General features: G+C 53.7%; 10 protein-coding genes and 1 non-coding gene across 11 annotated transcripts; 5 read left to right on the top strand and 6 right to left on the bottom strand.

Annotated features, from left to right (window-relative positions):
• Nucleotides 1-634: 634 nt before the first annotated feature.
• On the bottom strand, nucleotides 635-1,117 carry BO66DRAFT_434121 (uncharacterized protein; the record flags this gene model as incomplete). The annotated part of the gene is made up of 1 exon (XM_025650758.1): nucleotides 635-1,117. The coding sequence occupies one exon, from the start codon at nucleotides 1,115-1,117 to the stop codon at nucleotides 635-637; it is 483 nt and encodes a 160-aa protein (XP_025508841.1).
• Nucleotides 1,118-1,682: 565 nt separating this feature from the next.
• On the top strand, nucleotides 1,683-2,927 carry BO66DRAFT_387820 (class I SAM-dependent methyltransferase). The gene is made up of 2 exons (XM_025646396.1): nucleotides 1,683-1,714; nucleotides 1,778-2,927. Exon 2 carries the CDS (start codon nucleotides 1,958-1,960, stop codon nucleotides 2,822-2,824), a length of 867 nt encoding a protein of 288 aa, XP_025508840.1. The 5' UTR covers nucleotides 1,683-1,714; nucleotides 1,778-1,957; the 3' UTR covers nucleotides 2,825-2,927.
• Nucleotides 2,928-4,468: 1,541 nt separating this feature from the next.
• Nucleotides 4,469-6,708, top strand: BO66DRAFT_417112 (sugar porter family MFS transporter). The gene is made up of 4 exons (XM_025649646.1): nucleotides 4,469-4,873; nucleotides 4,937-5,013; nucleotides 5,063-6,320; nucleotides 6,431-6,708. The coding sequence occupies exons 1-4, from the start codon at nucleotides 4,492-4,494 to the stop codon at nucleotides 6,601-6,603; spliced, it is 1,890 nt and encodes a 629-aa protein (XP_025508839.1). The 5' UTR covers nucleotides 4,469-4,491; the 3' UTR covers nucleotides 6,604-6,708.
• Nucleotides 6,709-6,863: 155 nt separating this feature from the next.
• On the bottom strand, nucleotides 6,864-6,936 carry BO66DRAFT_t18. The gene has a single exon. It is a non-coding gene; the product is annotated as a tRNA-Thr (tRNA).
• Nucleotides 6,937-7,451: 515 nt separating this feature from the next.
• Nucleotides 7,452-8,702, bottom strand: BO66DRAFT_387818 (uncharacterized protein). The gene has a single exon (XM_025646395.1). The coding sequence runs from the start codon at nucleotides 8,673-8,675 to the stop codon at nucleotides 7,476-7,478; it is 1,200 nt and encodes a 399-aa protein (XP_025508838.1). The 5' UTR covers nucleotides 8,676-8,702; the 3' UTR covers nucleotides 7,452-7,475.
• A 769-nt stretch (nucleotides 8,703-9,471) lies between these two features.
• BO66DRAFT_339893 (5'-methylthioadenosine/S-adenosylhomocysteine nucleosidase family protein) lies at nucleotides 9,472-12,647 on the bottom strand. The gene is made up of 3 exons (XM_025644392.1): nucleotides 11,413-12,647; nucleotides 9,785-11,366; nucleotides 9,472-9,730 (listed from the first exon to the last, which is right to left on the bottom strand). The coding sequence occupies exons 1-3, from the start codon at nucleotides 12,570-12,572 to the stop codon at nucleotides 9,596-9,598; spliced, it is 2,877 nt and encodes a 958-aa protein (XP_025508837.1). The 5' UTR covers nucleotides 12,573-12,647; the 3' UTR covers nucleotides 9,472-9,595.
• A 240-nt stretch (nucleotides 12,648-12,887) lies between these two features.
• On the top strand, nucleotides 12,888-15,011 carry BO66DRAFT_387816 (ankyrin). The gene has a single exon (XM_025646394.1). It carries the CDS (start codon nucleotides 13,126-13,128, stop codon nucleotides 14,947-14,949), a length of 1,824 nt encoding a protein of 607 aa, XP_025508836.1. The 5' UTR covers nucleotides 12,888-13,125; the 3' UTR covers nucleotides 14,950-15,011.
• Nucleotides 15,012-15,234: 223 nt separating this feature from the next.
• BO66DRAFT_339892 (alpha/beta hydrolase) lies at nucleotides 15,235-16,466 on the top strand. The gene is made up of 2 exons (XM_025644391.1): nucleotides 15,235-15,491; nucleotides 15,572-16,466. Exons 1-2 carry the CDS (start codon nucleotides 15,293-15,295, stop codon nucleotides 16,387-16,389), a joined length of 1,017 nt encoding a protein of 338 aa, XP_025508835.1. The 5' UTR covers nucleotides 15,235-15,292; the 3' UTR covers nucleotides 16,390-16,466.
• Nucleotides 16,460-18,188, bottom strand: BO66DRAFT_387813 (TPT-domain-containing protein). Its single transcript, XM_025646393.1, has 8 exons — nucleotides 17,975-18,188; nucleotides 17,856-17,923; nucleotides 17,787-17,792; nucleotides 17,604-17,721; nucleotides 17,450-17,549; nucleotides 17,250-17,400; nucleotides 16,941-17,197; nucleotides 16,460-16,888 (listed from the first exon to the last, which is right to left on the bottom strand). The coding sequence occupies exons 1-8, from the start codon at nucleotides 18,055-18,057 to the stop codon at nucleotides 16,664-16,666; spliced, it is 1,008 nt and encodes a 335-aa protein (XP_025508834.1). The 5' UTR covers nucleotides 18,058-18,188; the 3' UTR covers nucleotides 16,460-16,663.
• Nucleotides 18,189-19,530: 1,342 nt separating this feature from the next.
• BO66DRAFT_434113 (uncharacterized protein) lies at nucleotides 19,531-19,908 on the bottom strand (the record flags this gene model as incomplete). The annotated part of the gene is made up of 2 exons (XM_025650757.1): nucleotides 19,531-19,559; nucleotides 19,638-19,908. 2 exons carry the CDS (start codon nucleotides 19,906-19,908, stop codon nucleotides 19,531-19,533), a joined length of 300 nt encoding a protein of 99 aa, XP_025508833.1.
• A 305-nt stretch (nucleotides 19,909-20,213) lies between these two features.
• BO66DRAFT_364387 (putative chromatin structure remodeling complex protein RSC3) lies at nucleotides 20,214-22,626 on the top strand. The gene is made up of 4 exons (XM_025645161.1): nucleotides 20,214-21,264; nucleotides 21,321-21,738; nucleotides 21,791-22,055; nucleotides 22,111-22,626. Exons 1-4 carry the CDS (start codon nucleotides 20,298-20,300, stop codon nucleotides 22,483-22,485), a joined length of 2,025 nt encoding a protein of 674 aa, XP_025508832.1. The 5' UTR covers nucleotides 20,214-20,297; the 3' UTR covers nucleotides 22,486-22,626.
• Nucleotides 22,627-22,695: the final 69 nt, after the last annotated feature.

Genomic DNA, 22,695 nt, shown 5'->3' with positions numbered 1-22,695 from the left:
ACGCGTCATCACCAATGACCTGCAGATTAGCATCACTCTGCAGATACATGCCATGTATCTTCATGCTCCAGACTGAACAACGAGCTTGAGGCACGATTCAACCATGCAGACACATCTTCTCTCTTCCGTGGTGAAGAAGGCATCAAGCTAGGCATCGAGGCGGCTTTCAGCAGATGAACAAGGTAATTATCTATCAGTCGCAATCGAACAGGTACTTTTTCGGCGTGTGAGGGGAAGGATTGTGCCCGGTCGCGGGATCTCAAGTGGAAGTTTCTGGAAGGACATGCAGTCTCCACGCCTGCTGAGCCAAGCAACATCCGGTTCTCGCTTGATGATCACAAACAATATTAGCTCTACTCAGAGCCCATGCTATTTGGCACCACAGGAATTCTCCGTGATGAAAACAGCGTACATCCCATCAGGGAGCTAAGGTTTTCTGCCTCGCGGGGGCCACTTCTAATCCCTCTACTGCCGCCCCGATAATCCACAGAGATAACACTTCGTTTAAGCGCCATCTTGATTTTACTCTAGGCATAGTTCGTATGTAGCCGTAATTTGTCGAGGCGGAGTGCGTCGGCCGATTACATTTTGCCGCAGGGAAACTTCGAGACTGAAGCGTCTTCGTGGCGGACAATCACGCAGCTTCAAGAAATTTGCTGGGACCAGACGATAGTTGCCCGTCGCGCACCAAGTCACCGGTTGAAATGGGGCAAAGAGACAACTGACCTACAGGAAGACGGAGAAATGGAAATGTCTTCTTGCGAATATGCACACTCTCCTCGCTGAATTTGAAGGGCCATGGACGCCGCGGGCGGTAGGTCGCTCCTTTGAATTTGTACGTGAAGCCACAGTGGCGCTGATGAGCAACATGCTCAATGAACCGACGGCGAGATTTGATGACCTTGGCACAGGTCCAGCATTTGTATATCAGATAATCAGCAGCCTCGTAGCTTATTTGACGAGGCTGACGCAAGATCTGGGTGATCTCCGAGAAGTCATGGATGCCGTCGGCCGGAAGACGCCACTCGCCAACGTATTTCTGCAAGTGTTCGCGAAGCAGTCTGTCACTCCAATAAATCTCTTGGCAGTATTGACATCTCCTCTTACGCCAGGGCATGATTGATCTCTCGGATGGGTCCTGGGCTGGAGACTTTGCCTCAAATTCGGGGAAGCATTCAAGTCTTGGACAGAAGTTGTTTATTTACAAGTCCACGGCGTGTTGCCCGCCCCACCACCCCGGATGTCGTACTGTGCCACTTCAGGCACGTGATTGGCCCCGTGTATTTGATCTCCTTTCTACGGTTCTTACTTCTCTTCCGAACTCCTCACAAACCGCCCACATAAAAAGCACCCTACCAGTCCTTGACCTCCAGCACCCATGCTTCGTACCTTGTACTATGTCCCGGATAATATCAATCGATATTATTGAGAATCCATCGATGTTCAATGCCCGATTCGTGATAGTCGTTAGAATGGCTGGCTGAGGAACCCCCGCAACGCTGGCTGGGATATTCGAGGCAGCCGTGACTCGCGCAGCCAACCCCTCGTTTACGTGCTGATGGAGAGAATGCCGGCGTCAGTTCAGCCAAGACAATTGGACATGCTGACAGCGTGGATCACCTGCAGCTCCAGATTCACAAGCGGGGGAGTCCGCCCGCAAATGATCGGCAGGGCCTGAGCCCGGAACTTGCATAATAGGATCTTGAAACCACAGGTATGTGGCTTGCTGAGCCCATTCCTACACTCACAGCTGAGATCTCAGCGAGGATACTGCAAGGATGATTTCTTCAGCTGCACCCAACGTCATCTTCAGGGGAATTATAACCGACCAGCTTGCCACCCCCTCCTCCTCATTATCCGACGCATGGCGATATAAAACTCGATCAGCCCCGACCACCGAAGAACAAGAGCTGACTCGACACTCGTCTCCTCCTTTGCCTCTCATCTTCCCAGCAAGATGGCTTCCACAACCTCCATGGACTTCCACCTCGCCGACGGCCGAGCCTACTCCCTCGGCCGCAGCAACGCAGCCGCCTCTCGTCTGAACTACCAATTCTACCTGTGGAAAGAATCCTTTGGCTTCAATCTCCACCCCACCATCGCTGCGTCGCTTCCCACCCCCAACCCATGCATCGCGGACATAGCCTCCGGAACAGCCATCTGGCTCCTCGATCTCGCGCCGGAGCTCCCCAACGCCACCTTCGAAGGCCTCGACATGAGCATGGCAGTGGCCCCGCCGCCCGAATGGCTCCCTAAAAACATCACCCTCCGTCAATGGAACCTGAACGATGATGTCCCCGCCGACCTCGTCGAGAAGTTCGACGTGATCCACCTCCGCTTGCTGGTTCTGGTGGTCGAAAACAGCGATCCAACCCCAATCATCCGCAAGGTATCCCGCATGCTCAAGCCGGGCGGCTGGATCCAGTGGGACGACTACAACTATCAAGGTACACATGTGGTCAAGGTCAACCCAGCCCACAAGACACCGGCTCTGGAGCAGCTCTGCGCATTTTTATTCTCAGGCGGCCGGCAGGACTGGGTGGTGGAGCTTCCCCGCATCTTTGAGAAGGAAGGGTTTGAGAAGGCCCAGATCTTTCACTATCGGCCACGACGAGAGATGGCGAGGGCCAATGGGGAGTTGCATCTCTCCACGATCGAGGAGTTTGCGGCAAGGTTGCTGGAGGATGAGAAAGTGGAGGCGGGGAATGAGCTGATGGGGCTGGTGCGGCAAGGGCTCGTGGAGGCCGGTGCCGGGGCGGCCATGTCGACGCCCAGAGCTGTTAGCATTGGACGGAAGAAGGGTCCGAACGGGGTGAAGTTGTAGACTTATGTTGCAGCGGTTGAGGAATGTAGTGGCGTGCAGTGTTTGGGCATAGTGGGCAGAAGACACTTTCAATCGAATCGTAGTTCCAATCAATAAATCAATCCATGGTGATAACCTCAACTCAACACGCAGTATTTTCGTAGTAAGGATTCGAAGAAGTCTGCAAAGAGCTGTCCAGATAGCGGAGATGGATTTCATCTTGATACGTAACCAGTAGTGCGGGAGATCGATCACACACTGATCTGTCCCCGCGGGCGGGCGCGGGCGTTGCCGAGGTCCTACCGATTTAGGCTTAGTGGGGCCGGTCCCTCCCTTTCCATTGCAACGTTCCAGACCCGATCCATCATCTCCCTTGCTTCCCTCATCTCCAAAGATCCAGCTACTCACAAAGACACAACGGATTGCAACTCTTGACTAGGACAATGTCCCTAAACAACTGCATGCCCATCGATTTGATAAGAAACCCTTGTGGAGAGGCTGGATGGCTCCCACAAATCCGCCTGGGGAGGCTGGAGTTGTCTCCCGGTGACCCTCACTCATGCTAGTTATGCTTTATTGATTACCTACAAAACGGCCTTGAGTCAAAGACTATCAGGCTTAACCGGCCGAAGGTACGATCGAACTCTTTTCTGCCCTCGTTGAACACGTTCAAGCCTCACTCATCAACACTTCGTCATTCCAGACACGGAGTCTAGAGCGTTCCCTCCAGTCGGGATGTCAACGCCGTCCCCATACACACCGTATCCGGCGACCGATGGAGGCATGCCGGGATTCACTTTTGGTACGGGACGCCACGTTGGACTGACCTGCCGCCACCTACGGCGATATCGATTGTCGGATGCAACTTCAGCTACCAATAATACAGCTCCTTGCTGTGCGACCGTCGGCGATGCTTTTTTCGCGATTTTCCAATGTGGACAAAGCATTTTAACAGGATACAAGATTGAGAGGTCCAGCGAGCCTAAATCTCTGCAGCTGAGATCGAAGCAGACTCCCACCTCAGGCTAGGTTCATCGCAGACAGCAATTCCAGCCTTGATCGACAAGCTACAAGCGACGGGCCTAAATCGATCTCTCTTTCTCCCATCCACCGCATCTTATCCAATCCCCGTGGGGATTCCAGCCCGGGATCCGATAAACTTGTGATCTTCGAGGTTACATTCGCATGCTCCATGATTTGATGTTAACCATGGTCGCTTCATCACTTCCCCGCATCTGCTGTGATCGGCAGGACTGGCTACCAACCAGCACCCGAAACTCGCAGTCGCCAGCCGTGGTTATACAGCATAACAAGCTTTCTTATCTTCATCCATGTGGATTCCGTCATATCTGTCGCTGGTCATCTGCTAATGACGGAATGGAACGATTACCCATCGTAGCCAGTCTGCATATGGACGGCTGGGCTCTGTTGAACAGTGGAGTGGTATATACCGCATCATGCAAATACACTCCGGAAATTCGATAAAAGGCTGGCCAACCCCCGCATCTCAGATCTCTTGATTATCCTTACACTGAAAACATACTCTTGTTTGCCGAAAAGTCACACAAAGATTATGTTTGGCTAGACTTAGAGCTACACAGCTGTTGCTCGCCAAGTCTCTTCTCATTCGGTCGCCTTGTTACGGAATTGGCCATTATCAATAAAATAGTGACAGAATATCTACCACAATGACCCCGGAAGAGATTACAGAGAAGAAGACCATGAAGGAAGGTAGTCCAACTGCTCGGGTGGAGCACACCGAGAAAGCCAGCGGCGCACATGCGATCTACGACCTGGAGGGGCGCACCACCGGCCCGAGTCATCTTAGCGCGATCCTCGAGAACCCTCTCGCAGGGATCCCACGCGAGAAGTTGTTGGACGATGTTGAAATCTTCTGTCGTGAATATGGTCTAGATGAACATCTGGAGGACTTCCGGAAGGGAGCGCTCATCTCGCAGAACCCAGCAGGAGCGCTCGATCTGCCCGAGCTGAGTGAGGAAGACAAGAACACACTCAGGCGCGAGCAGACTCACAAATGGTCGCAGCCATGGCAGCTTTACTTTTTGGCTGGTGAGACATGTTTTTATGTTTCTATATTGCCGTTCTTGTCTTTTGACTAATCTTGTTAACAAGCTATGTGCTCCCTTGCTGCCGCTGTCCAGGGTATGGATGAGACCGTCAACAACGGCGCGCAGGCAATATACTTGAAGGTAAGGCATACCGGCTAGTACGGAGAAGAGAGCACTGACAGCTCTACAGCAACTCGGGATCAAGTCCTCTCGTTTTTCTCCGAAGATGCAAGACTACCTGACAGGTCTTGTCGTTGGCGCACCCTACCTCGCCTGCGCGACGGTCGGATGCTGGCTGACGGAGCCGATGAATCGATACCTCGCCCGTCGAGGGACGATCTTCTGGTCCTGCTTCATCGCCGCCGTTGCGTCTATCTGGGAAGGCGTGGCCAATTCCTGGGTCAACCTGTTCCTCGCCCGGTTCGTCCTAGGCTTGGGTATCGGGTCCAAATCCTCGACGGTGCCCGTCTACGCGGCCGAATGCTCGCCCGCGCCTATTCGCGGCGCCCTAGTCATGATGTGGCAGATGTGGACGGCGTTCGGGATCATGCTGGGTAACATCATGGGGGTGGCATTCATGGGCCTCTCGGACGACCTCTCGTGGCGTCTCATCCTGGGCTCCACCGTCGTCCTACCCATCATCGTCTGCGCCCAGGTCTACTTCTGCCCCGAGTCCCCGCGCTGGCTCCTCCAGCATGATCGCATCGACCAGGCCTTCCGCGCCTTCCGCACCCTCCGGCCCACCTCCCTCCAAGCCGCGCGCGACCTCTACTACGCCTACGTGCAGGTCCAGCTCGAGCGGCAGGTCAACACGGGCCGCAACTTCTTCAGCATGTTCCTCGAGCTCTTCACCGTTCCGCGCAACCGCCGCGCCACGCTGGCCAGCTGGATCGTGATGTTCATGCAGCAATTCTGCGGCGTCAACGTGATCGCCTACTTCAGCTCGACCATTTTCTTGGATGCGGGGTACTCGATCCAACAGGCCCTGCTCGCCTCGATGGGCACCGGCATCCTGAACTGGGTGTTCGCGCTCCCGGCCTTCTTCACCATCGACACCTGGGGCCGTCGCAATCTGCTGTTGTTCACCTTCCCCTTCCTCGCCCTGTGCCTCCTCTGGTGCGGCTTCTCCTTCTGGATCGAGCCCGACAACCCCAGCAGCCGCGCCCGCGTCGCCATGGTCACGACGGGGATGTACCTGTTCGAGGTCTTCTACTCCCCCGGTGAAGGCCCTGTGCCCTTTACGTACTCGGCTGAAGCATTTCCCCTGCAAGTCCGCGAGGTGGGCATGTCCTTCGCGACGGCGACGACCTGGTGCTTCAACTTCATTCTGTCGTTCACGTGGCCGCTGCTGCTGAGTTCGTTCAAACCCCAGGGCGCTTTTGGGTGGTACGCCGCCTGGTGCGTGGTCGGGTGGGTGCTCGTGCTGCTGTTCGTGCCGGAGACGAAGGGTGAGTCTACCTGCCTTTCCCTCGGATTCGCTTCTGGCAGGGAGTCCATCCCTCTATTCTTTAAAACTGTTCTTGGTATGTTGAGAAATGTTCATACTGACTAGATGTAGAACTCACCCTCGAAGAACTCGACCAGGTCTTCTCCGTCTCCACCCGCAAGCACGCCCGCTACCAGCTTGACAACGCCTGGTGGCACTTCCGCGTCTGGATCCTGCGGCGGAAGCTCGAGCCGCTGCCCAGATTCTACGAGGGGGCGGAGCGGTTGGCGGAGGTGGTGCGCTAGCTGAGCTGCAGTATACTGTAATTTACGGGGCCTCGGTTGTGGGAGATGCGGTGAGAGAGGGATGAACGAAGTGCTCTATGTAACTCATGTATGCTGTTCGACTGTAATTGATAACCAGATATACAGAACCATCCGCACTCGCCGTTGTATTGAGAAACATGTAGAGCAAGCCCAATCCCGCGAAAAAAAGAAAGGGAGGGAAGAGAGGAATGATGAGGGGATGATGCCCACCCGAGGAAAAAGCAAAAAGAGAAATCACGTGCTCACACTCGGACTCGAACCGAGGATCTCAGCATTACTAGTGCTGCGCTTTACCATCTAAGCCATGCGAGCGGTTGATGCATTTTTGCTCTTTAGGCGCGTTTATACTCCAGAATCGAAAGTGGGAACTCAATTGGTTTGACATTTATGGTCATCTACGTCTGCCTGGCAATCGAGACGGAGAAGATTTTCGAAAGCGCCTCGACAGCTCGACTAATTTTCAAGTATGACTTCCCGCAGTGAGAACTTGTGTGTTAGTATGGATCATTGTTGTGGGTTGCGATTTTCAGTCCATATTGTGAGAACGTTGGGTTGTGAAATGTGGCAAGGAGGAAACTACTTATATATTTACAAGGACCGACCCGCAGCCCAACCCCAAGCCCACAGGTATAGCCACGTCTTCACAGATAGAATAGCACGTGGCGCCTAGCAGAAAAGAGAGAGTAAAACAAGCTGACTGAAAGAAAAGGGGGGTCTGTGGGTTCTCCCCCAGGACGCTGTTGTTCCTGGAGGCTTGGACGGGGTGAGCGTCCTGGGGGAGAACCCCCAGACCCCCCTTTCTTACAATTTACAAACAACAGCGCCCCGGATAACGGACCCAAACCATATCCCTAAACACCCCCCTTATCACCCACCGGACACGGCACCTCCACGTGCAGTCCCCCCAGATGCGCCAGCGTATACCCCAGCACCGGCGGCGCGCCCTCCCTCTGCACGACCGAGACGTCCGCCACCAGCGCCTCCGCGGGAATAAGCCCCGTGCGGGGATCGCGCCGGGCCTCCTCCAGCTCCACGGCGCCCTCGACGAGGGCGACAAACGTGCTGGTGTGGTGGGGGCCCTCGAAATGCGGCCAGCGGCGGAGGAGCTGCACGGCGCGGCGGCGGGTGGGCAGGTCGCGGCATTTCAGGGCGATCCAGGTGAGCGGGAGGATGATGACCATGTCCATGACGAGGGTGGGGAGGTTGCGTGGGCCGAACTCGGCCTCGAGGCTGGCGACCGTGGCCTCGCCGAATGCGAGGCCCTCGATCAGGTCCGGGGCGAAGTCGTCCCACACGTCCTCGGACAGTCGGAGGGCGCGGTAGGTGTGGGCCTTGAGGATGCGGTGCTGCATCTGGATCAGGTTCATGCAGCGGGCTTGCTTGGGGGTCGGGTGGCGGAGCTGGGTGGTCGCTAGCTCGGTGAAGGCGGCGATGTGCTCTTCGAGCTGGGTGGCGAGTTTGCGCTGCGCGATGAGGATGGGGAAGACATCGGTGATTCCTGGGTCTTGGAGGGCGTGCTGCACGAGGGTCAGGTAGCCCAGGGCGTCGTCGGAGATGGGGTCGAGCTCGCGCCAGGCCTCGTCGAGGGTGCGGAAGCGCTGGGGTTGGTGGTTGGCGCCCCGTACCCCGTTGGTGTCTCTCTGCCGCGAGACGTATCGGTGGACTTGGATTTGGATGTCGAGGTGCGCGATGGCGGTCAAGAGGGCCATTTGCGGCGCCATGGCCGGCGACCCGTCGGCGTGGTGGTAGTCCTGCAGTTTATCGTGGACGATCGCGCGGGCTGCGTCGCCCTTCTCGCCGGACAGGATCTGGAGTCCGTTGGTGAGATGGGCGCAGGCGTTCTCGTTGTTGCCCTGCAGGACTTCGAGGTAGGTGAATACCACGCAGCAGACGAGCGCAATCACGGCAACGTGCGGGTCTTGTGAGGTCAGACGGCGGCGAAGGGTGGATAAGGCGCGACCGTATTGCTCGATGGCGAAACGACGGTGTTGAGTCCGATGCTTGATGGCCTTACTCCGAGACATACCGTTCGTCTCGGAGCTTGCATGCATGGCACTCAAGGAGACCAGGGCATGTCCGACCGCAGGCTCGGCCTGACTTAGCTGCAGTGCGAGACGTCGCCAGACTTCCCATTCGAAAAAACTGACCAGCATGGGCATGGTGCGAGTTTGGAAGAAGCTAATGCATCTCCGCTCATCCGAGCTCATGCTGGGAAAGCTGACATCGACGATGTGAATGGACGGGGTATAGCATTTGCCCTTCTTGGTGACGATCGGGAGGCGGGCCGTTTCGTACCCATCGCATGTCCGGCCCGTCGAGCTGCAGTTCTTGCACGATCCTGGGGTCTCGTCGCACTTGATCCTTCTGGTTTTGCAGGTCTGACATCCTGTGCGGGAGCGACGAGTATACGCCCTCTGTCGGGCTGGCCGGTTCATGATTCTTGCTGCCTGTAAGCTTGCGGGATTGGAAAAAGGCTGGCTGTGCTTCCGACCGAAAGTCGCAGCCTCAAACGCTCTTCAACCGGCGCGCTTTTAGTGCATCAGTCCGTCGCTGTTAGACCACCACATTCAGCGTCATTGGCTCAGAGCCGCAGATACTGCGAACTTGGCGTAAGATTATGGGCAAATCCTCGCCAGCTTCAACGGACCGATCAATCATAAGCTGATGACTATCTAACGTTAGTGAAGTTACCCGTAACTCAATTAGCACTAATTGCAGAGGAGGGTTGTTAATTTTCATTATGGTCTGGGCCGGGCTAGGCATGCTTAGCGTGACTTGTTGGAACTCCAAACCAGCTTGGCCAGTATACTGGCTCAGCGATACAATTCATTTGGAATCAATTGATCTCCAATTCATGACTGAGGTGACTGGTAACTCCCATAGCTATTCTACAACCAAAATATGGGTAAATTCTGCGCAAGTACCACTCCTAAAATACCGTTCAATGTCTAAAGCGGGAAAGCCTTAGCCATTAGTTACATCTGTCCAGGTGTTCCATGGCAAGCTGGTAGATCATCGATGGGTTTTGCTCAACCTGAACCTTTCGTTCCGCGAGTGAAATGCTCAGCTCTTTGAGGGATGTGCCGAATTCAGATGCTTCCGTATCCTGCTCTGACGTTACTAAATTTGCACTAGGACACGTAGTATGGACGCAACATACCGAGATGAAAGAAGCCAGATATTGCAAGTCTTTCGACGCTTCGTCAATCGACTCCATCTGTACCAATGCTTTGAGCCAGCAGTGAACATGATTCTCGATGAAGAGAGAGACGGAGTCGCCGGGGTGAACTTCTGCTCCACTTCCCTCAAGATGCTTCACCCAGTATCGGCAGGCGTAGCGCGCTGCGGGTGACCATTCCCACACAGTGCAAGCGTCACCTGTGTCGACCATGAGGTCGCTTTGGTCTGAGGTTGAGCCTGCTGTCTCTTGTTGGACTCGCTCAAGGATGCCTGGAAGCAAACGTAAGCAACCTTCCATAGCATCGTAGTGAGCCTGTTTCGAGTCTATGAGGAACCTCTCGTCGGTACATCTCGTGGGGCTCGTCAAAAATGATCCCACGGATGGATGAAGGAGACGGAACAATGAACTCTGATCGTGCTTGTCGTCCGGAACATCCATGATCGGCTGTAAATTCTTCAAAACCTCATGGATATCGATGCCATACGCCCCGCGCCCATCCCCTTCCAGGTCAATTAGTTGATAGAATGAAGCGGGAGAAACCTCCACAAACAGCACAGCTATGACGCCCAGGTAGCGTCGCAACAAGCCGTAGTATATGCTGCTCTCCTTGTTGCTCAGGTTTGATGGCATTGCATCTCTCAAAATGTCCAGGTTCACGCCGTCAAATTGAGCGTCGATGGGTGACATTGTGGCTCCAGGCTGGAGCAGCATCGATAATCTTCGGCTAGATAGCTCGGGCACTTCTCGAATATACCTGGCCGTCATTGAAGCCCAGAGGAAGTTACCTCCGGTTTTCTCAACCAGCTTTCGAAGGTTATCCCCCACTTCCCAGTTTGTGTTCAGCTGTTGTAGCTCTCGCTGGAAAAAGAGCGAAATATCCTGATTAATAATTTCTTGGGGGATGTTTTGCAGCTCCAAAGCACGGAACCGACCTTCGTGCTCGCATCTTCTGTGGAAATTTATGGTGGGTGTCATCCTACTACTTATGAAAACTCGTACACCAGCCGAACTGATATCCCCCAGCAAGCGAATGACGATACCAACCTCAGAGGTTTCGCAATTGTCAAGAGCATCAACAATGAGCACAATCGGCAGTCCATTGCAAGGAAATCGAGCTCTCGATATGGGTCTCAAGATCAACTTTTGGCACTGATCCCCAAGGGACTTGAAGCAAAGATAAGGGTCCTTAGCCATTGCTTCGGAGATAAAAGACATGAGGACTGGGAAATCAGTGGCAAGTTGGTAAGCAATAGTTGTGATGAATTCGCGTGCTCTGCGTTTGCCACTGCCCGAGGCCTTATCGAAGAAGAAGGTTGCTCCAAGGCGACCTTGAGCATCCCAACTATGACCAACCGTTCGAGCTATTGTCGACTTGCCTATCCCTGCCCATCCAGTTAGCCAGTACATCGTCTTGCCACTATGACTATCTGCCCATGCGTGAATATCTTCCAGAACGGCTGTCCGAGTCCCTTCGAGACATAAGAGGTCATGCTGTCTATCATAGTGGTTGTAAAACGCCTCTGACGTACAGGGAAGCTTGTCGAAAAGAGTTGGCCCGCTTCTATTTTGTGTCAGTGAACTCTTGTATCTAGGGTGCCGAAACGTACCGCATAGACTTTATGGTGGCCTTTTCCTCAGTTGACTCGATTTGCATATATGCTTGTTCGTTGAGCACCGCCAGGTCGTCACGGCATAAGCCGCCCTTTGGTAATGTTAATAATTGCCTGACTGGTGTCGTTTGTTCATCTTCATCTTTAGGACTCTCGTATACATCTAGTACAGCTCGTGCAGAGGCAGCAGCAGCGGCTGCGGCATGTCTTTGCCACTTCTTGTTCTTGTGACTGTCTGCGTAGTCACACACACCCTTGATAATGAGACATGGCAGATAATTCCAAGCCCCTGCTCCTTCCATTTCGAACGCAATAACATTCTTTGTCTGTGCAACTCTGTCACGATGCTGGCCGGATTTTATCACTTGGTCTCCAGATGCAATAGAGCCAAAATGAAGAAGCAGTGTTGTAGTGTTTTCATCCCGGGCCCGAGGGACCAGATACTCAGGCTCGCAGCCGAGCTGATCACACGAGGAGTGCTTTGCAATAGTGCAAGACTTCCCCGGTTGGACGCAGTCGCAGTCGTGCGGGTTGCGGTGCTTGTGCATATAGTCCGGCAGGAAGAGCTGGTCTTCCTTGTCCCCTGGATACCGAGACTGTGCAAAACCTGGCTTCCGGAGCAAACAGTCCAGATGTTTCGATGTTTTTTCCTCGAGGTACGTCTTCTGATTCTCTAGCTTGGCTAACAACGATCGCACTACCCACGTAGGTCTTCCAAATTGTGGGTGCTCGGAGATTTCCGACACTGGGTCATATGGGTGGAAGATCGCATTCTCAGCCGGTACAATGTTCCTACTGATCACAACATCGCCAAGCAGAATTGGATCGTGGGCTTGCGGGACTCCGCCACAGATTCCAACAATCAGAACAAGCTTCAACTCTGTAAAGCTTGCTTGTATACCCGCTGCTGTCGCTGCTGCATTTACCTTGCCCATCCCCGGCATGTGTGCGAGAACAACCCTGTGGTTTGCGATTTTGCCGGTGGTATACGAGTTCATGTCCATTGGAGCCCTGATGAAAGTGTTGGTTGCATCGTTTTCCGGTGCTTCGCCATCAATCTGATCAAATATCCCTCTGATAGCATGGGCTTCGAGGGGCAAGGCAGCAAGGATTCCAATCTTGAATTCTGGGTTTCGAGAACCTGGCGTTGAAAGCATTGTAGCAATCGCGACGGGGGAATATGTGCTTTGCAATACCACGAAAAAGACTAGTCACAATTCTTTTGTCTCTGGGAAGAAGATAGAAGGTTGAGAGATCGACCTCCATGGCAGTAGATGACTTTATAAGAGTACCTAGAAGATAACGCGGTTAGTATGCAAGGCTGGGGTTGCATCCGACTCAGTAGGCGCCTAATCCTCGCTTGTGACAGGAGAGTTGAGTGGAGCATGTCCGAGAGACCATGGCTACTAGTTTGAGGTTTAGCGTAAGTTTACCATCGATCCGATGAAAAATAGATGGAGTAGTACCGTATCGTCATGTACTGTACTTTAGCAAATTTCCGATTCGACCCCTGACGACCCTTGGGGCTCTCCTCGCTCTCCACACCAATGAACAGTTCAATCTCTGATGAGCCACTATAGATACACGCAACACGGCCCCTCATATGTTTTGTTCTCTCTTTGAAGTAATCCCAAAAGACAACGTCCGTTTTAGGTGTTATCCTTTTACCCCCACCCTGTTCTTGGGTGACTTCTTCATCATCTGCCCACAATGGCATCCGATGCCTTTCATGATAATAATTCGGACAATGAGCCCGCTTCCGCAATCATGCATGATACATCCGAGGACGCATTTGAATCCGCATATTGTCCAGATGAGCTACATCTGGTCATCAAGCGCAACGACACGCTCGGTCTGCTCAGATACAACGAACAAGCAAAAGAGCGCGGCGAGGATATTTTCAGCCGGGTAAAAGTAAGCCTTTACGGCTACTACCCGTTGCCGCCATTCTATTCCGCGGCTTATCATGGAAGTCTTGACACTTTACGCGCCCTGATAGACATTTATCAGTCCGATGCCACGCACCGGCAGCGGCTGGAAGAGTATCTGCAGGGACTCGATTTTCGACTGCTCAACCTCGCTTGTGGCAACGCCGATCGGGAAATGACACGGTTCATGCTCGACCATCAGCCACCCCTGGGCGCGTGGCGGGATCGGGACGCCAAGGGGGTGACACCGCTGATCTGTGCCGCACAGGCTTTTCCCGGTGATGTGGAGGCTTTGAAGAGAAAGATGAAGGAGACAAGTCCCGCGATGATCCGGGAGAAGTTGCGAGAGCACCACGCTCGCTATGGCGAGTTTATCGAGTTCTGTTTGGCCAGTGGTGCTTCGGTCCTCGAGGCGGATCAGTACATGTTTCCCTATCAACTCGGATGGCAAGCCCAGCCTGGCGACCAGCAGATACTGGGGGACACTGTGCTGGGCAATGTGGTAACCCACGCCAGCTATGCAATGGTGTCCCACTTGATCGCGGCAGGCGCTGATGCGCATGTCGTGCAGACGTGGTACGATCCCTGTGCCTTTGGCGGTGGCTTTCGGTGCGCCGGGGTCACGCCACTGCATATTGCCAGCAAATACTGGAATCTGGATGCGATGCAAGCGCTACTAGACCACGGGGGTCGGACCGGACTGGCCGAGATGGTTTCGAGAAGGGATGACCATGGACGGCCACCACTCCATTGGGCGTTAATGGGTGATAAAAATGAAATAGCCACCTTGACTCCTTCAGAAGTGACCTCGCGCCTGTTGCGCACTGTGAAGCTGCTTCTTGACATGGGGCCTGCAATGGTCAATGTGAAGGATCAAGCAAACAAGACAGTGCTGCACTATGCGGTCAACAGCCGTGTGGGGGATGCCGACTGTCTCGCAGTAGTGAAATTGCTTCTGGAGTACCGACCCGACCGGGACATCCTGAATGTCCGGGACACCGACGCCGATAGACCGGGCTCAACTGTTTTGCATTACGCTGTATCACATCGCACTGATGACGGCGTCAAGTGTGAAATCTTTCTGCAGCTGCTTGATCTTCTAGTTGTGCATGGGGCAGATCCGAGCATGTGCGATGAGTCTAGTCGAACCATGTTGTACAGATTGGCCATGAGAGACAGCAGTATCAGGCTAATTGATGCTGAGACCTTGGAGAAAATCCTGACACTGGTCAACATCAACAATTCAGATGTGAACGGCGATACCGTACTGCACTATATTTCCAGGAGACTTCCTCAAACCCACGCAATCCGCATACTGCTCAGCCGGGGTGCCAACGTCAACGCAGTCAACAAGATGGGAAATACCCCGCTACATTTAGCTGCTGGCGCGAGTGTCTTTCCGAAGTGGCGACCAATGGATAACAGTGAACATGCAGGAACTCCGCTTGAAGAAGGGTTTAAGGCGCTTGAGAAGATGATCGACATTCTTCAGGGCGCTGGGGCATCCATGGATCAAGCCAACCTTGCAGGAGAAACACCGCGTGAGATATTGAAAGAGACCAGGGAACGATGGGCGCTGAAAGACTTCAGGCCTCGCTGGAGATAGCTATTGCCTCGGACTAAATAGTGAAAAAACCATATTTCTGAAACAACAATCATGATTTCGAAAACCAGAAATAGAAGAGTGAGAGTGGAGAAGAGGAACCGGTCAAGAGAAGAGAATGGTACAAATACTGAGTAGATGGAGAAGGCGGCAATTAATTCATCCCCGGCGGGGCAGAATCCCCCAAATACCCCCACATGCGGGCTTCTAGACCATTACCTCATGCACGCCTACAAGTTTAATTACTGCTGCTGCTGCTGCTGCCTGCCGCCAACTCCCCCGATCTCCCTATTCTGTACAAACTACAACACAACACAACACCACCAAACCACCAATCGCACCCACAATGCCTCCCCCGAAGACCCAACTCCCCGAGGGCGGCAAGACCCTGGTTTACTCCACGGTAGACGGCCACGAGATCAAACTAGACTACTACCTGCCGCGCAACACCACGAGCGGCCACCTGCCGGCGATAATCTACTACCACGGGGGCGGCATGACCGCCGGCTCGCGGCGCGGCGGCCACTTTCCCACCTGGCTCTACGGTGCGAGATCCCCAAATCCCCAAATCCCCAATCCCCAATCCCCAGCCCCGGAATCACCCAACTGATTTTGAATCCCACAGACCACTGCCAAAAATCCACCTACATCTTCATCTCCGCCGATTACCGGCTGTGCCACCCGAGCACGGCCCTGGACCAAATCGCCGACGCCCAGGCCCTGTTCCGCTTCCTGGCCAGCCCCGCCTTCCAATCCTCCCTCGGGTCCCCCGACCTGTCCCTGGACACCTCCCGCATAGCAGTCACCGGCTTCTCGGCGGGCGCCTACTCCGCCCGCGCCGCGTGCGTCCACGCCACCCCCAAGCCCTGTGTGCTGATGACGGCCTACGGCACCGGCGGGAACCTGCTGCTGGACCACTGGACGCAGCCGCGGCCGCCGACCTCCATCGCCAAGATGGTCGACCTGGCCGACGTCCCGCGACTGCTGGCGGATCGGACGGTGGTCAGCGACGATGCAGACCGAAACTCGAATCGGTTTGCGCTGACGGTGCGGTGGGAGATCGACGGGACGTTTTTGGACGGGGTGTTTGGACGGCCCGGGTTGGGGGCAACACTCAATAAGGTGGAGTATGCGGGGAGGGCGGAGGCGGTGCCGGAGGAGTTGAAGCCCGGGTTCCTGCAGAACTTTGTGGGGGAGGGGTATCCCCCTGCCGTGTTTGTGCATGGGACGGCGGATGAGGTTGTGCCTGATCAGGAAAGTAAGTTTCAGCATGAGCAGTTGGGGCGGCTGGGGATTAGGACGGAGTTGTTGCTGGTGCAGGATGCCGGGCATGGGTTGGTGGATTTAAAGTCGGGGTTTCCGCCGAAGTTGGCCGAGGGGGCGATGGAGGCGTATGCTGAGGCGTTGAAGTTTGTGGATGCTGCGTTGCTGGGGAAGTTGTGAGGTGGATCTGAATTGTGGATAGATTGGGACTCAAATAGACGTAGAGATGAAGTAACTTAGTGACAATTGGTTCTTGGATAGGCATCGTTCTATCGTATCATTACACCATTATATACATCACCCGGTCCGCACGTCTATACACGATTATTTCTATCTTGGTGATCGGTCCTCGTGGGTATGATCCTCTTCTCTTCCTCGCTATTCGCAACCCCCCCGGACGGCGCAGTGGCATATTCCAGCACTGTCAGCACCGTCAACGTCAAACTCGGTTGGCCTACGGGCGAGCTCCGCCAACCACGTTGTAGCGAATCTGGGCCAACAGCGAAGTAACTCCATCCTTTCCGAGCTTGTAATAGATGAGTCCACCCAGAGCAATCGCATAGCCGAAGAACTGAAGGGGCGTGACGGGATCGCGGAAAATAACCATCGAGGCCACCACGAGCAGGATATCCTTGAGGACGCCGGACAGGGTGAGGACGAGAGCAGAAGTTTTGCCGATCTAGAGGACCACATTAGCATATGTTCTCCACCCTACGTTCATGTCGACATACCAGGAAGACGACAGCAACATTGAGTCCGAAAGCAACAGCAGCGTTCAAGAAAAGAGTGCCAACTCCAAGGCTATAGATGTCGGACATGTGCATGGTCGGCAGTTCCACGACCGCAGTAATAACACCGTTCATGATCGCGCAAGCGGGCGCGAAATAGTAGAGCGAAACCAAGGGGTCCATCTTGAATTCGGCGGAGCTGAGAAGGCGCTGGACCATGACTAGACGAACGGATTCGAAGATGGTGGCGAAGAACTGGCCTGGAAAAATATGAGCACGCAATTCATGTCATGAGGGCATGAGAGCACATACAGATGAAGCCAATCATGGTGAACTTGATCTCGCCGATCGAGGCGATGATGACACCGATGACGATGAAGGAGATGTTTCCGAGCAAGCTCAGACGCACTGGCGCAATGCCCATAGCCCATGTCGCGAGGAGAGTCGCAACGGAGTTAGTGGCCTGGTACAATTAGCATCCCTGCTCAGGCGAGTGGGTTCAATGCAATTACCTTGAGCATCTGGATGAAAGAAACACTGAGGTACAGGTAGGCCAGGTTGCCGCAGATAAGACTCAGCGAGAAGAAAGCGCCGATGGGCACGATAGCGCGCCTGAAGACATTCCCAATTAGCAACTGTGTATAAATCAGGGCAAGAGAGACGAACATGTAAACGCGCGAGGTCATGGGCACGTTGTGGCGGGAGTCGAGCAGGGTCGTGAACCGCGCCATCAGGCGGGTCATAATAGTAGCGAAGACCAAGTGCCATGTAGTCAGAAACAAGGCTATAGCAACATATTGTCAGTTCTGGAGGCATTCGGCAACGATGTCTAGACACGGGTCGACGTACGGAAACCTGGTGAAAAAGATCGCGATTAGCATGATCCCCACAAATCAAAGCACACGTCGCAATACTCACTGAAACCAGCAGTGTGCAAAATCCACTTGTTGAAGATAATGACCCCCGAGCTGAGCGCAATCCACGTTCTAGCGGTGTATTAGTCTGAGTTCGAGTCGTAGAAAGCAAGTCAACCGTACGCGATGTAGAAGGCCGGATGCAAAGCCGCTTTCGCGGGCTCCGCGGGGGTGTTGACCGTGGGCAATGGCGATTTCGACGACATGACGGGAGACGGTGGGAGGACAGTCGAGGAACCGAGAACCGGAGGCGCGGAAGAGGAAGAGGAGAATCGAAGGCCGATTCAGCAGAAGAACGTGCTGCTGGATAAGGAGAAAAGAAAGAGACGAAGAACAGAGAAGGGGGGGGGTGTAGAAAGATAAAAACAAAAAAGTGACGAAGGGGAAAGAGTGTGAAAAGTGGAGCCGCCGACCGATCGGCCAGCCGGTCGGTCCCTGGCAGGCTGTGGCAGGCTGTGTGGCAGGCTGGCAGCTCAAAACGACACGCGGCCCTGCGGTTCCAGCCGCGCCCCTCCACGTAATCGCCTCCATCGCATCAGAAACCTGACCGATGGCGTTGAGCCTTTCTCCGGTTGGCTCGTGCAATGGTACTGCATATCCAATGAATTGCTCAAGATGAGGAGGGTCCACGACTCCAGCCATTCCACCCTCTGTGCGTTTCATCCTCCAACCCCTCCAGGGTCTGCGCTAACCTCCGCGAAAATGAGGCTTATCGATAGACAGCGTAGAAGCAAGGTCTGGCCTTGCGTCATTTCTCAGAAAGACCCTTCTACTTCTACCTGTTACACCGCGTTGAAACTCCCGTTTCTCTGAAACAAATGTCGAGCTGAACCACCGCGCCGGGTGGAACAGTTGTCCAACCGGCAGCTATGAAAAGACTGCTTGTTACGGCTCTGCCGAGATTCATCAGAAACCCCACATACCACCCTTCATCCATCCGCGAAGTCAGAGACAGTCAAGCTTTACTTTTATTTACGAGTCATCCTTGGCAGGAAGTCTGTAGCTTGGCATCTTTGCAGCACTCGAAAGAAATGGTGGGATACTCCGCCCACCGTTCCTTTGACAACAACCCACGCAGCCTACCAAGCAGCGACGGTCTGGCCAAGCAACTGCGCATGGAATGTGATAGTAGGAAAGAGGTATTATAGTTTGAGTGACACAAAACGTCTAACAAGCTCTCTCCCCTTGCGACGGCCCGACAACCGGGTCGCAACACGTTCGAGAACCGGAGGTAGTCGTCATGGGCAGCCGACTTGGAAATCTCTAGGCGCCCACGTTTCACCAACGCCAACCAAAGATTTTGGAAACAGAATGTTCCTGAGGATGATAGTCTATTCTTAATCGAAGACTAGACCAGAAGTACCATACCCAGAGCACTTGAAAGAATGCTGTCGCCCGTTTGAGTTCCTCAAACACTTACGTATGTTGTTTCGAGCTGCCAGAGAAATAACCCTTGCTATTATCTATTCTGTGCGTTCTGCCGCCGATTTGGTGGCATACTATGCATTCTGATAGTTTCCCAAACAAAAGACTCCAACCCACTGCCCTCTTCTGTCCCCAGACAACAAAACCAAAAGTCCTCTCTATTTCCCAGCCATTACCATACATTTTGATCGGTCATCTCTCGTGAAAAGCGCTATAACGTGCAGACAAAGGTGCGCATCGGGAAACACGCGGTATCAATGACGGGTCGCCATTCCTCGCATCACTGTCTTGAGATTAGCATGTTGACAGACTGCGAGGTCTTCGTACAGAGATGATCATCCGATCGTCCAGTGGTACTTACTGTATCGCACGGAATCGAAATCAATCTCTTCCTGATCTCGACTGCCGCCTTTCTTCGGAGGCTGTTCGTCTTTTCGAGGAGCTAGGGTAGTGGCATCGCTGAGCACCGAAGCAGAATCGTCTTGCGCATGTTCTTTCGAAGACGTGCTGTCTTTGGATTGTTTCGAGTCCGCATTATTCTTGATATATTTGGAGTCTTCGGAGCCATTGCAATTCTTGGGAGACTTCGACCGGATAGCCCGGTACATGCTGTTGAATGGGTTGGAAGGCATTGCTGCAAGGAGGGTTGATGCGGTGGATGGAATCACTTTGAAGATTGAGATGTAGTTGGAAGAATTGGCTTGTCTGTAGCTGCTGATTTCTTTCCACATTGCTGATTCCTGACACTTATATAACTTTCCTAATCGTGAGGGAATTGTATAGTCCACTCCGTATAGTTTGTTACTGCCTGGCCGGTGTCGGCCCTCGGAGTAAACGCACGGGCCCTCGGAGCAGCCCTGAGCGTTCCTGTCTTTTCTCTCCGCGAGCTTATCTTCCCTTCCAGACCCTCTCCCTCTCCCTCTCTCCACCCACTGTCGCACCCACTGTCGGACCTCGACTCCAGGTTTGACTCATCTCGACTCACGCGGAGTCACACTTTTGTTGAACGTTTAATTAAACCATGTCTGCGCCTCGTCGCAACGGTCAATTGTCGTCATGCGAGCCTTGCCGGAAATCCAAGCTCCGATGCGATCATTCGACTCCGACCTGCAAACGCTGCGAGCGCCGTGGTAAATCGGATTTGTGTGTTTACCATCCCGCCCCACTGACCAAGCCGCGCCAGTCTGGCCAGATTCTCAAGGCAACACAGAAAAGCACCAATCCCCAGCCGCTCCTGTGTGCGAAGACAATTTCCGTCACCAATCTCGGGAGCTCCGCGTCCGTCAGCCTGCTGGGAGCCGCACAGTTTCCCAATGTTTCGAAACGTCATCTGTCAGGCAGCGGTTTTCTGGGGCCGACCAGTTACTCGGGGAGCGTGTTCAGCAATGAGGTTGAGCTGGAGCTGGGGATTCGTGCTTCGCTCTCCAAGGCAGACACACCACTTGACCCCCAGCGGGTGAACCAAGGAGCCCAAGTACTCTCGTTGCTCGAGCATCTCGACTTGTACGAGAAACTGATAGAGAATCGCAACAAGATCATACCAGGATGGTTTTTTGGCCCCCCATTATTAAGGCCACTAATTGCACGACTGAGGGCATCCTACCGCAACGCGACCGCAGGTTCAGACAATAAGTACGCACGGTTGATGGATCTGTCCCGAGTCCTGTTCAAGAACTCGGCTGCTCCAATTGAGACCAAATCCTCGATGTCCTTGAGTGACTACCTCTCTCAGTCCACGCTCCGGTGGGATATGATCGGTCTTGTCTTTGCACAGGCAGGCTCGGCGACTTTCCAAGTTCTCCAACAGGAACTCGATAACATATTCAAAGAATACCCCGGAACAACGAAAGAAGGATTATGCCAGATGACTGACCAAGCAACCGAGGCTTGCCTGCAATTTTGTAATTATCTAGGTATCATTAGCGACCCACTGTCCTGGACCATGATCCAACACATGATCTTCCTCTCTTCTTTGCATGGAAGTTGCGGTAAGCCACGAATGACCTAAGTGTCTGCCAGATCACGAGTATTGATGTCATTTCAGATCACCGGACATGGCAGATGCTTGGAGATCTCACCACCACAGTTTTTGCACTAGGCATTCACCAGTCTGCTGAAGACAGTGAGACCCCGTTCTTTCTGGGAGAGATCCGAAAGAGGGCTATGGTCGCGGCTTATGCACTGGACAAGGACCTTGCGACTTGCCTAGGCCGACCGCCTCGAATATGCTGGCGCTATTGCAATATCCAGTTCCCCCTGGATATCGATTATGATGAACTCGTAGCAGAGCCGGCGGTTAGAGAGGCGGCGCTTCAGCACCTCGATGCAGCAGGCTGGAACAAGGACGGACGACTGGACAAAGGGGCACGAGCTAGAGGCGTTCTGATTGCCAGCCTCTTGCGCGAGAGTGTTTTAGAGGTATCTTTGAGCCACGAGCTTGACGGCCTAGAGGAGAGGGTCTTGTACGTTTCTTCCTGAGCTCTGCCAGACTACCCACTAATCTGGTGCAAACAGAGAGGTCTGCCGTAGGTCGGACGAGTACCGCTTAGGTATGCCGGAGCATCTGCAATGGACAGACAACAAGGAAGATCTGTCACTTGCATCCCTGCATCTAGAGTTCTTGTATCAGCAATTTCTACTTTTCCAAACATTGTTCAAGCGTATAGGCAAGGGACTTGACCTGCTCATCCGCACATCGTCGGAGATTATCACACTCCTGCTCAAGATGATATCCATAAAATCACGGCAAGGGCTCGTTCCTGCGTACGTGAAATGGGATGTAAGGTGTTACTCTAGGCAAATCTCTCTTCATGGCTAACGTACTTTACTCGAAGTTGTGTTATATCGGCCTGCCCGCGGCCGGTGTCTTGTCGATCGAATTACTCCGACGCTCTCAGACTCAGCCGCTCACTTTGCTGGCACCGCCTTTACCACCGTTTCCCCGGTCGGAGATTATTCAGAAGCTGTCAGTGTTCATCGCACAATTCAACACCTTTGTCCCTCAAAATGAAGGCGACTATGAAATCAGTAATCGGGGCCAGAAGGTCATCTCGCAGGCGCTGGACCGCGTGCTGTCGGGTGTACCGTCCAGCATCTCTCCTTCGGAAGCAGTAGTCTCGGATGGAGCCACCATAGGCGATGACATGGAGTTCATGGCCTTTTTAGAGAATTTCGACTGGGAACAGGAGGTTCGGCTGGCTTTGGGGTAGAAGATGCGGCACCCTCGCAGGAGAAGGGTTGGAGGGAGAGCACCAGTAAGGGGATTTACGGATTGAGTATATGGCGTGGGTTTCTAACGGTAATGGCCAAATCTGCATATGACAGTTAGCGAATGAACATGTCCACCAATCAATTTTCGGTCGTTATAGATCTCGACCTCGGATCGCAAACAAAGATCCTAATCGGGGCGGGCGGTAGGC

The sequence above is a fragment of the Aspergillus aculeatinus genome, assembly GCF_003184765.1.
Source record: "Aspergillus aculeatinus CBS 121060 unplaced genomic scaffold BO66scaffold_2, whole genome shotgun sequence".
Lineage (NCBI taxonomy): Eukaryota > Fungi > Ascomycota > Eurotiomycetes > Eurotiales > Aspergillaceae > Aspergillus > Aspergillus aculeatinus.
This window is presented reverse-complemented; position numbering and strand designations above follow the sequence as displayed.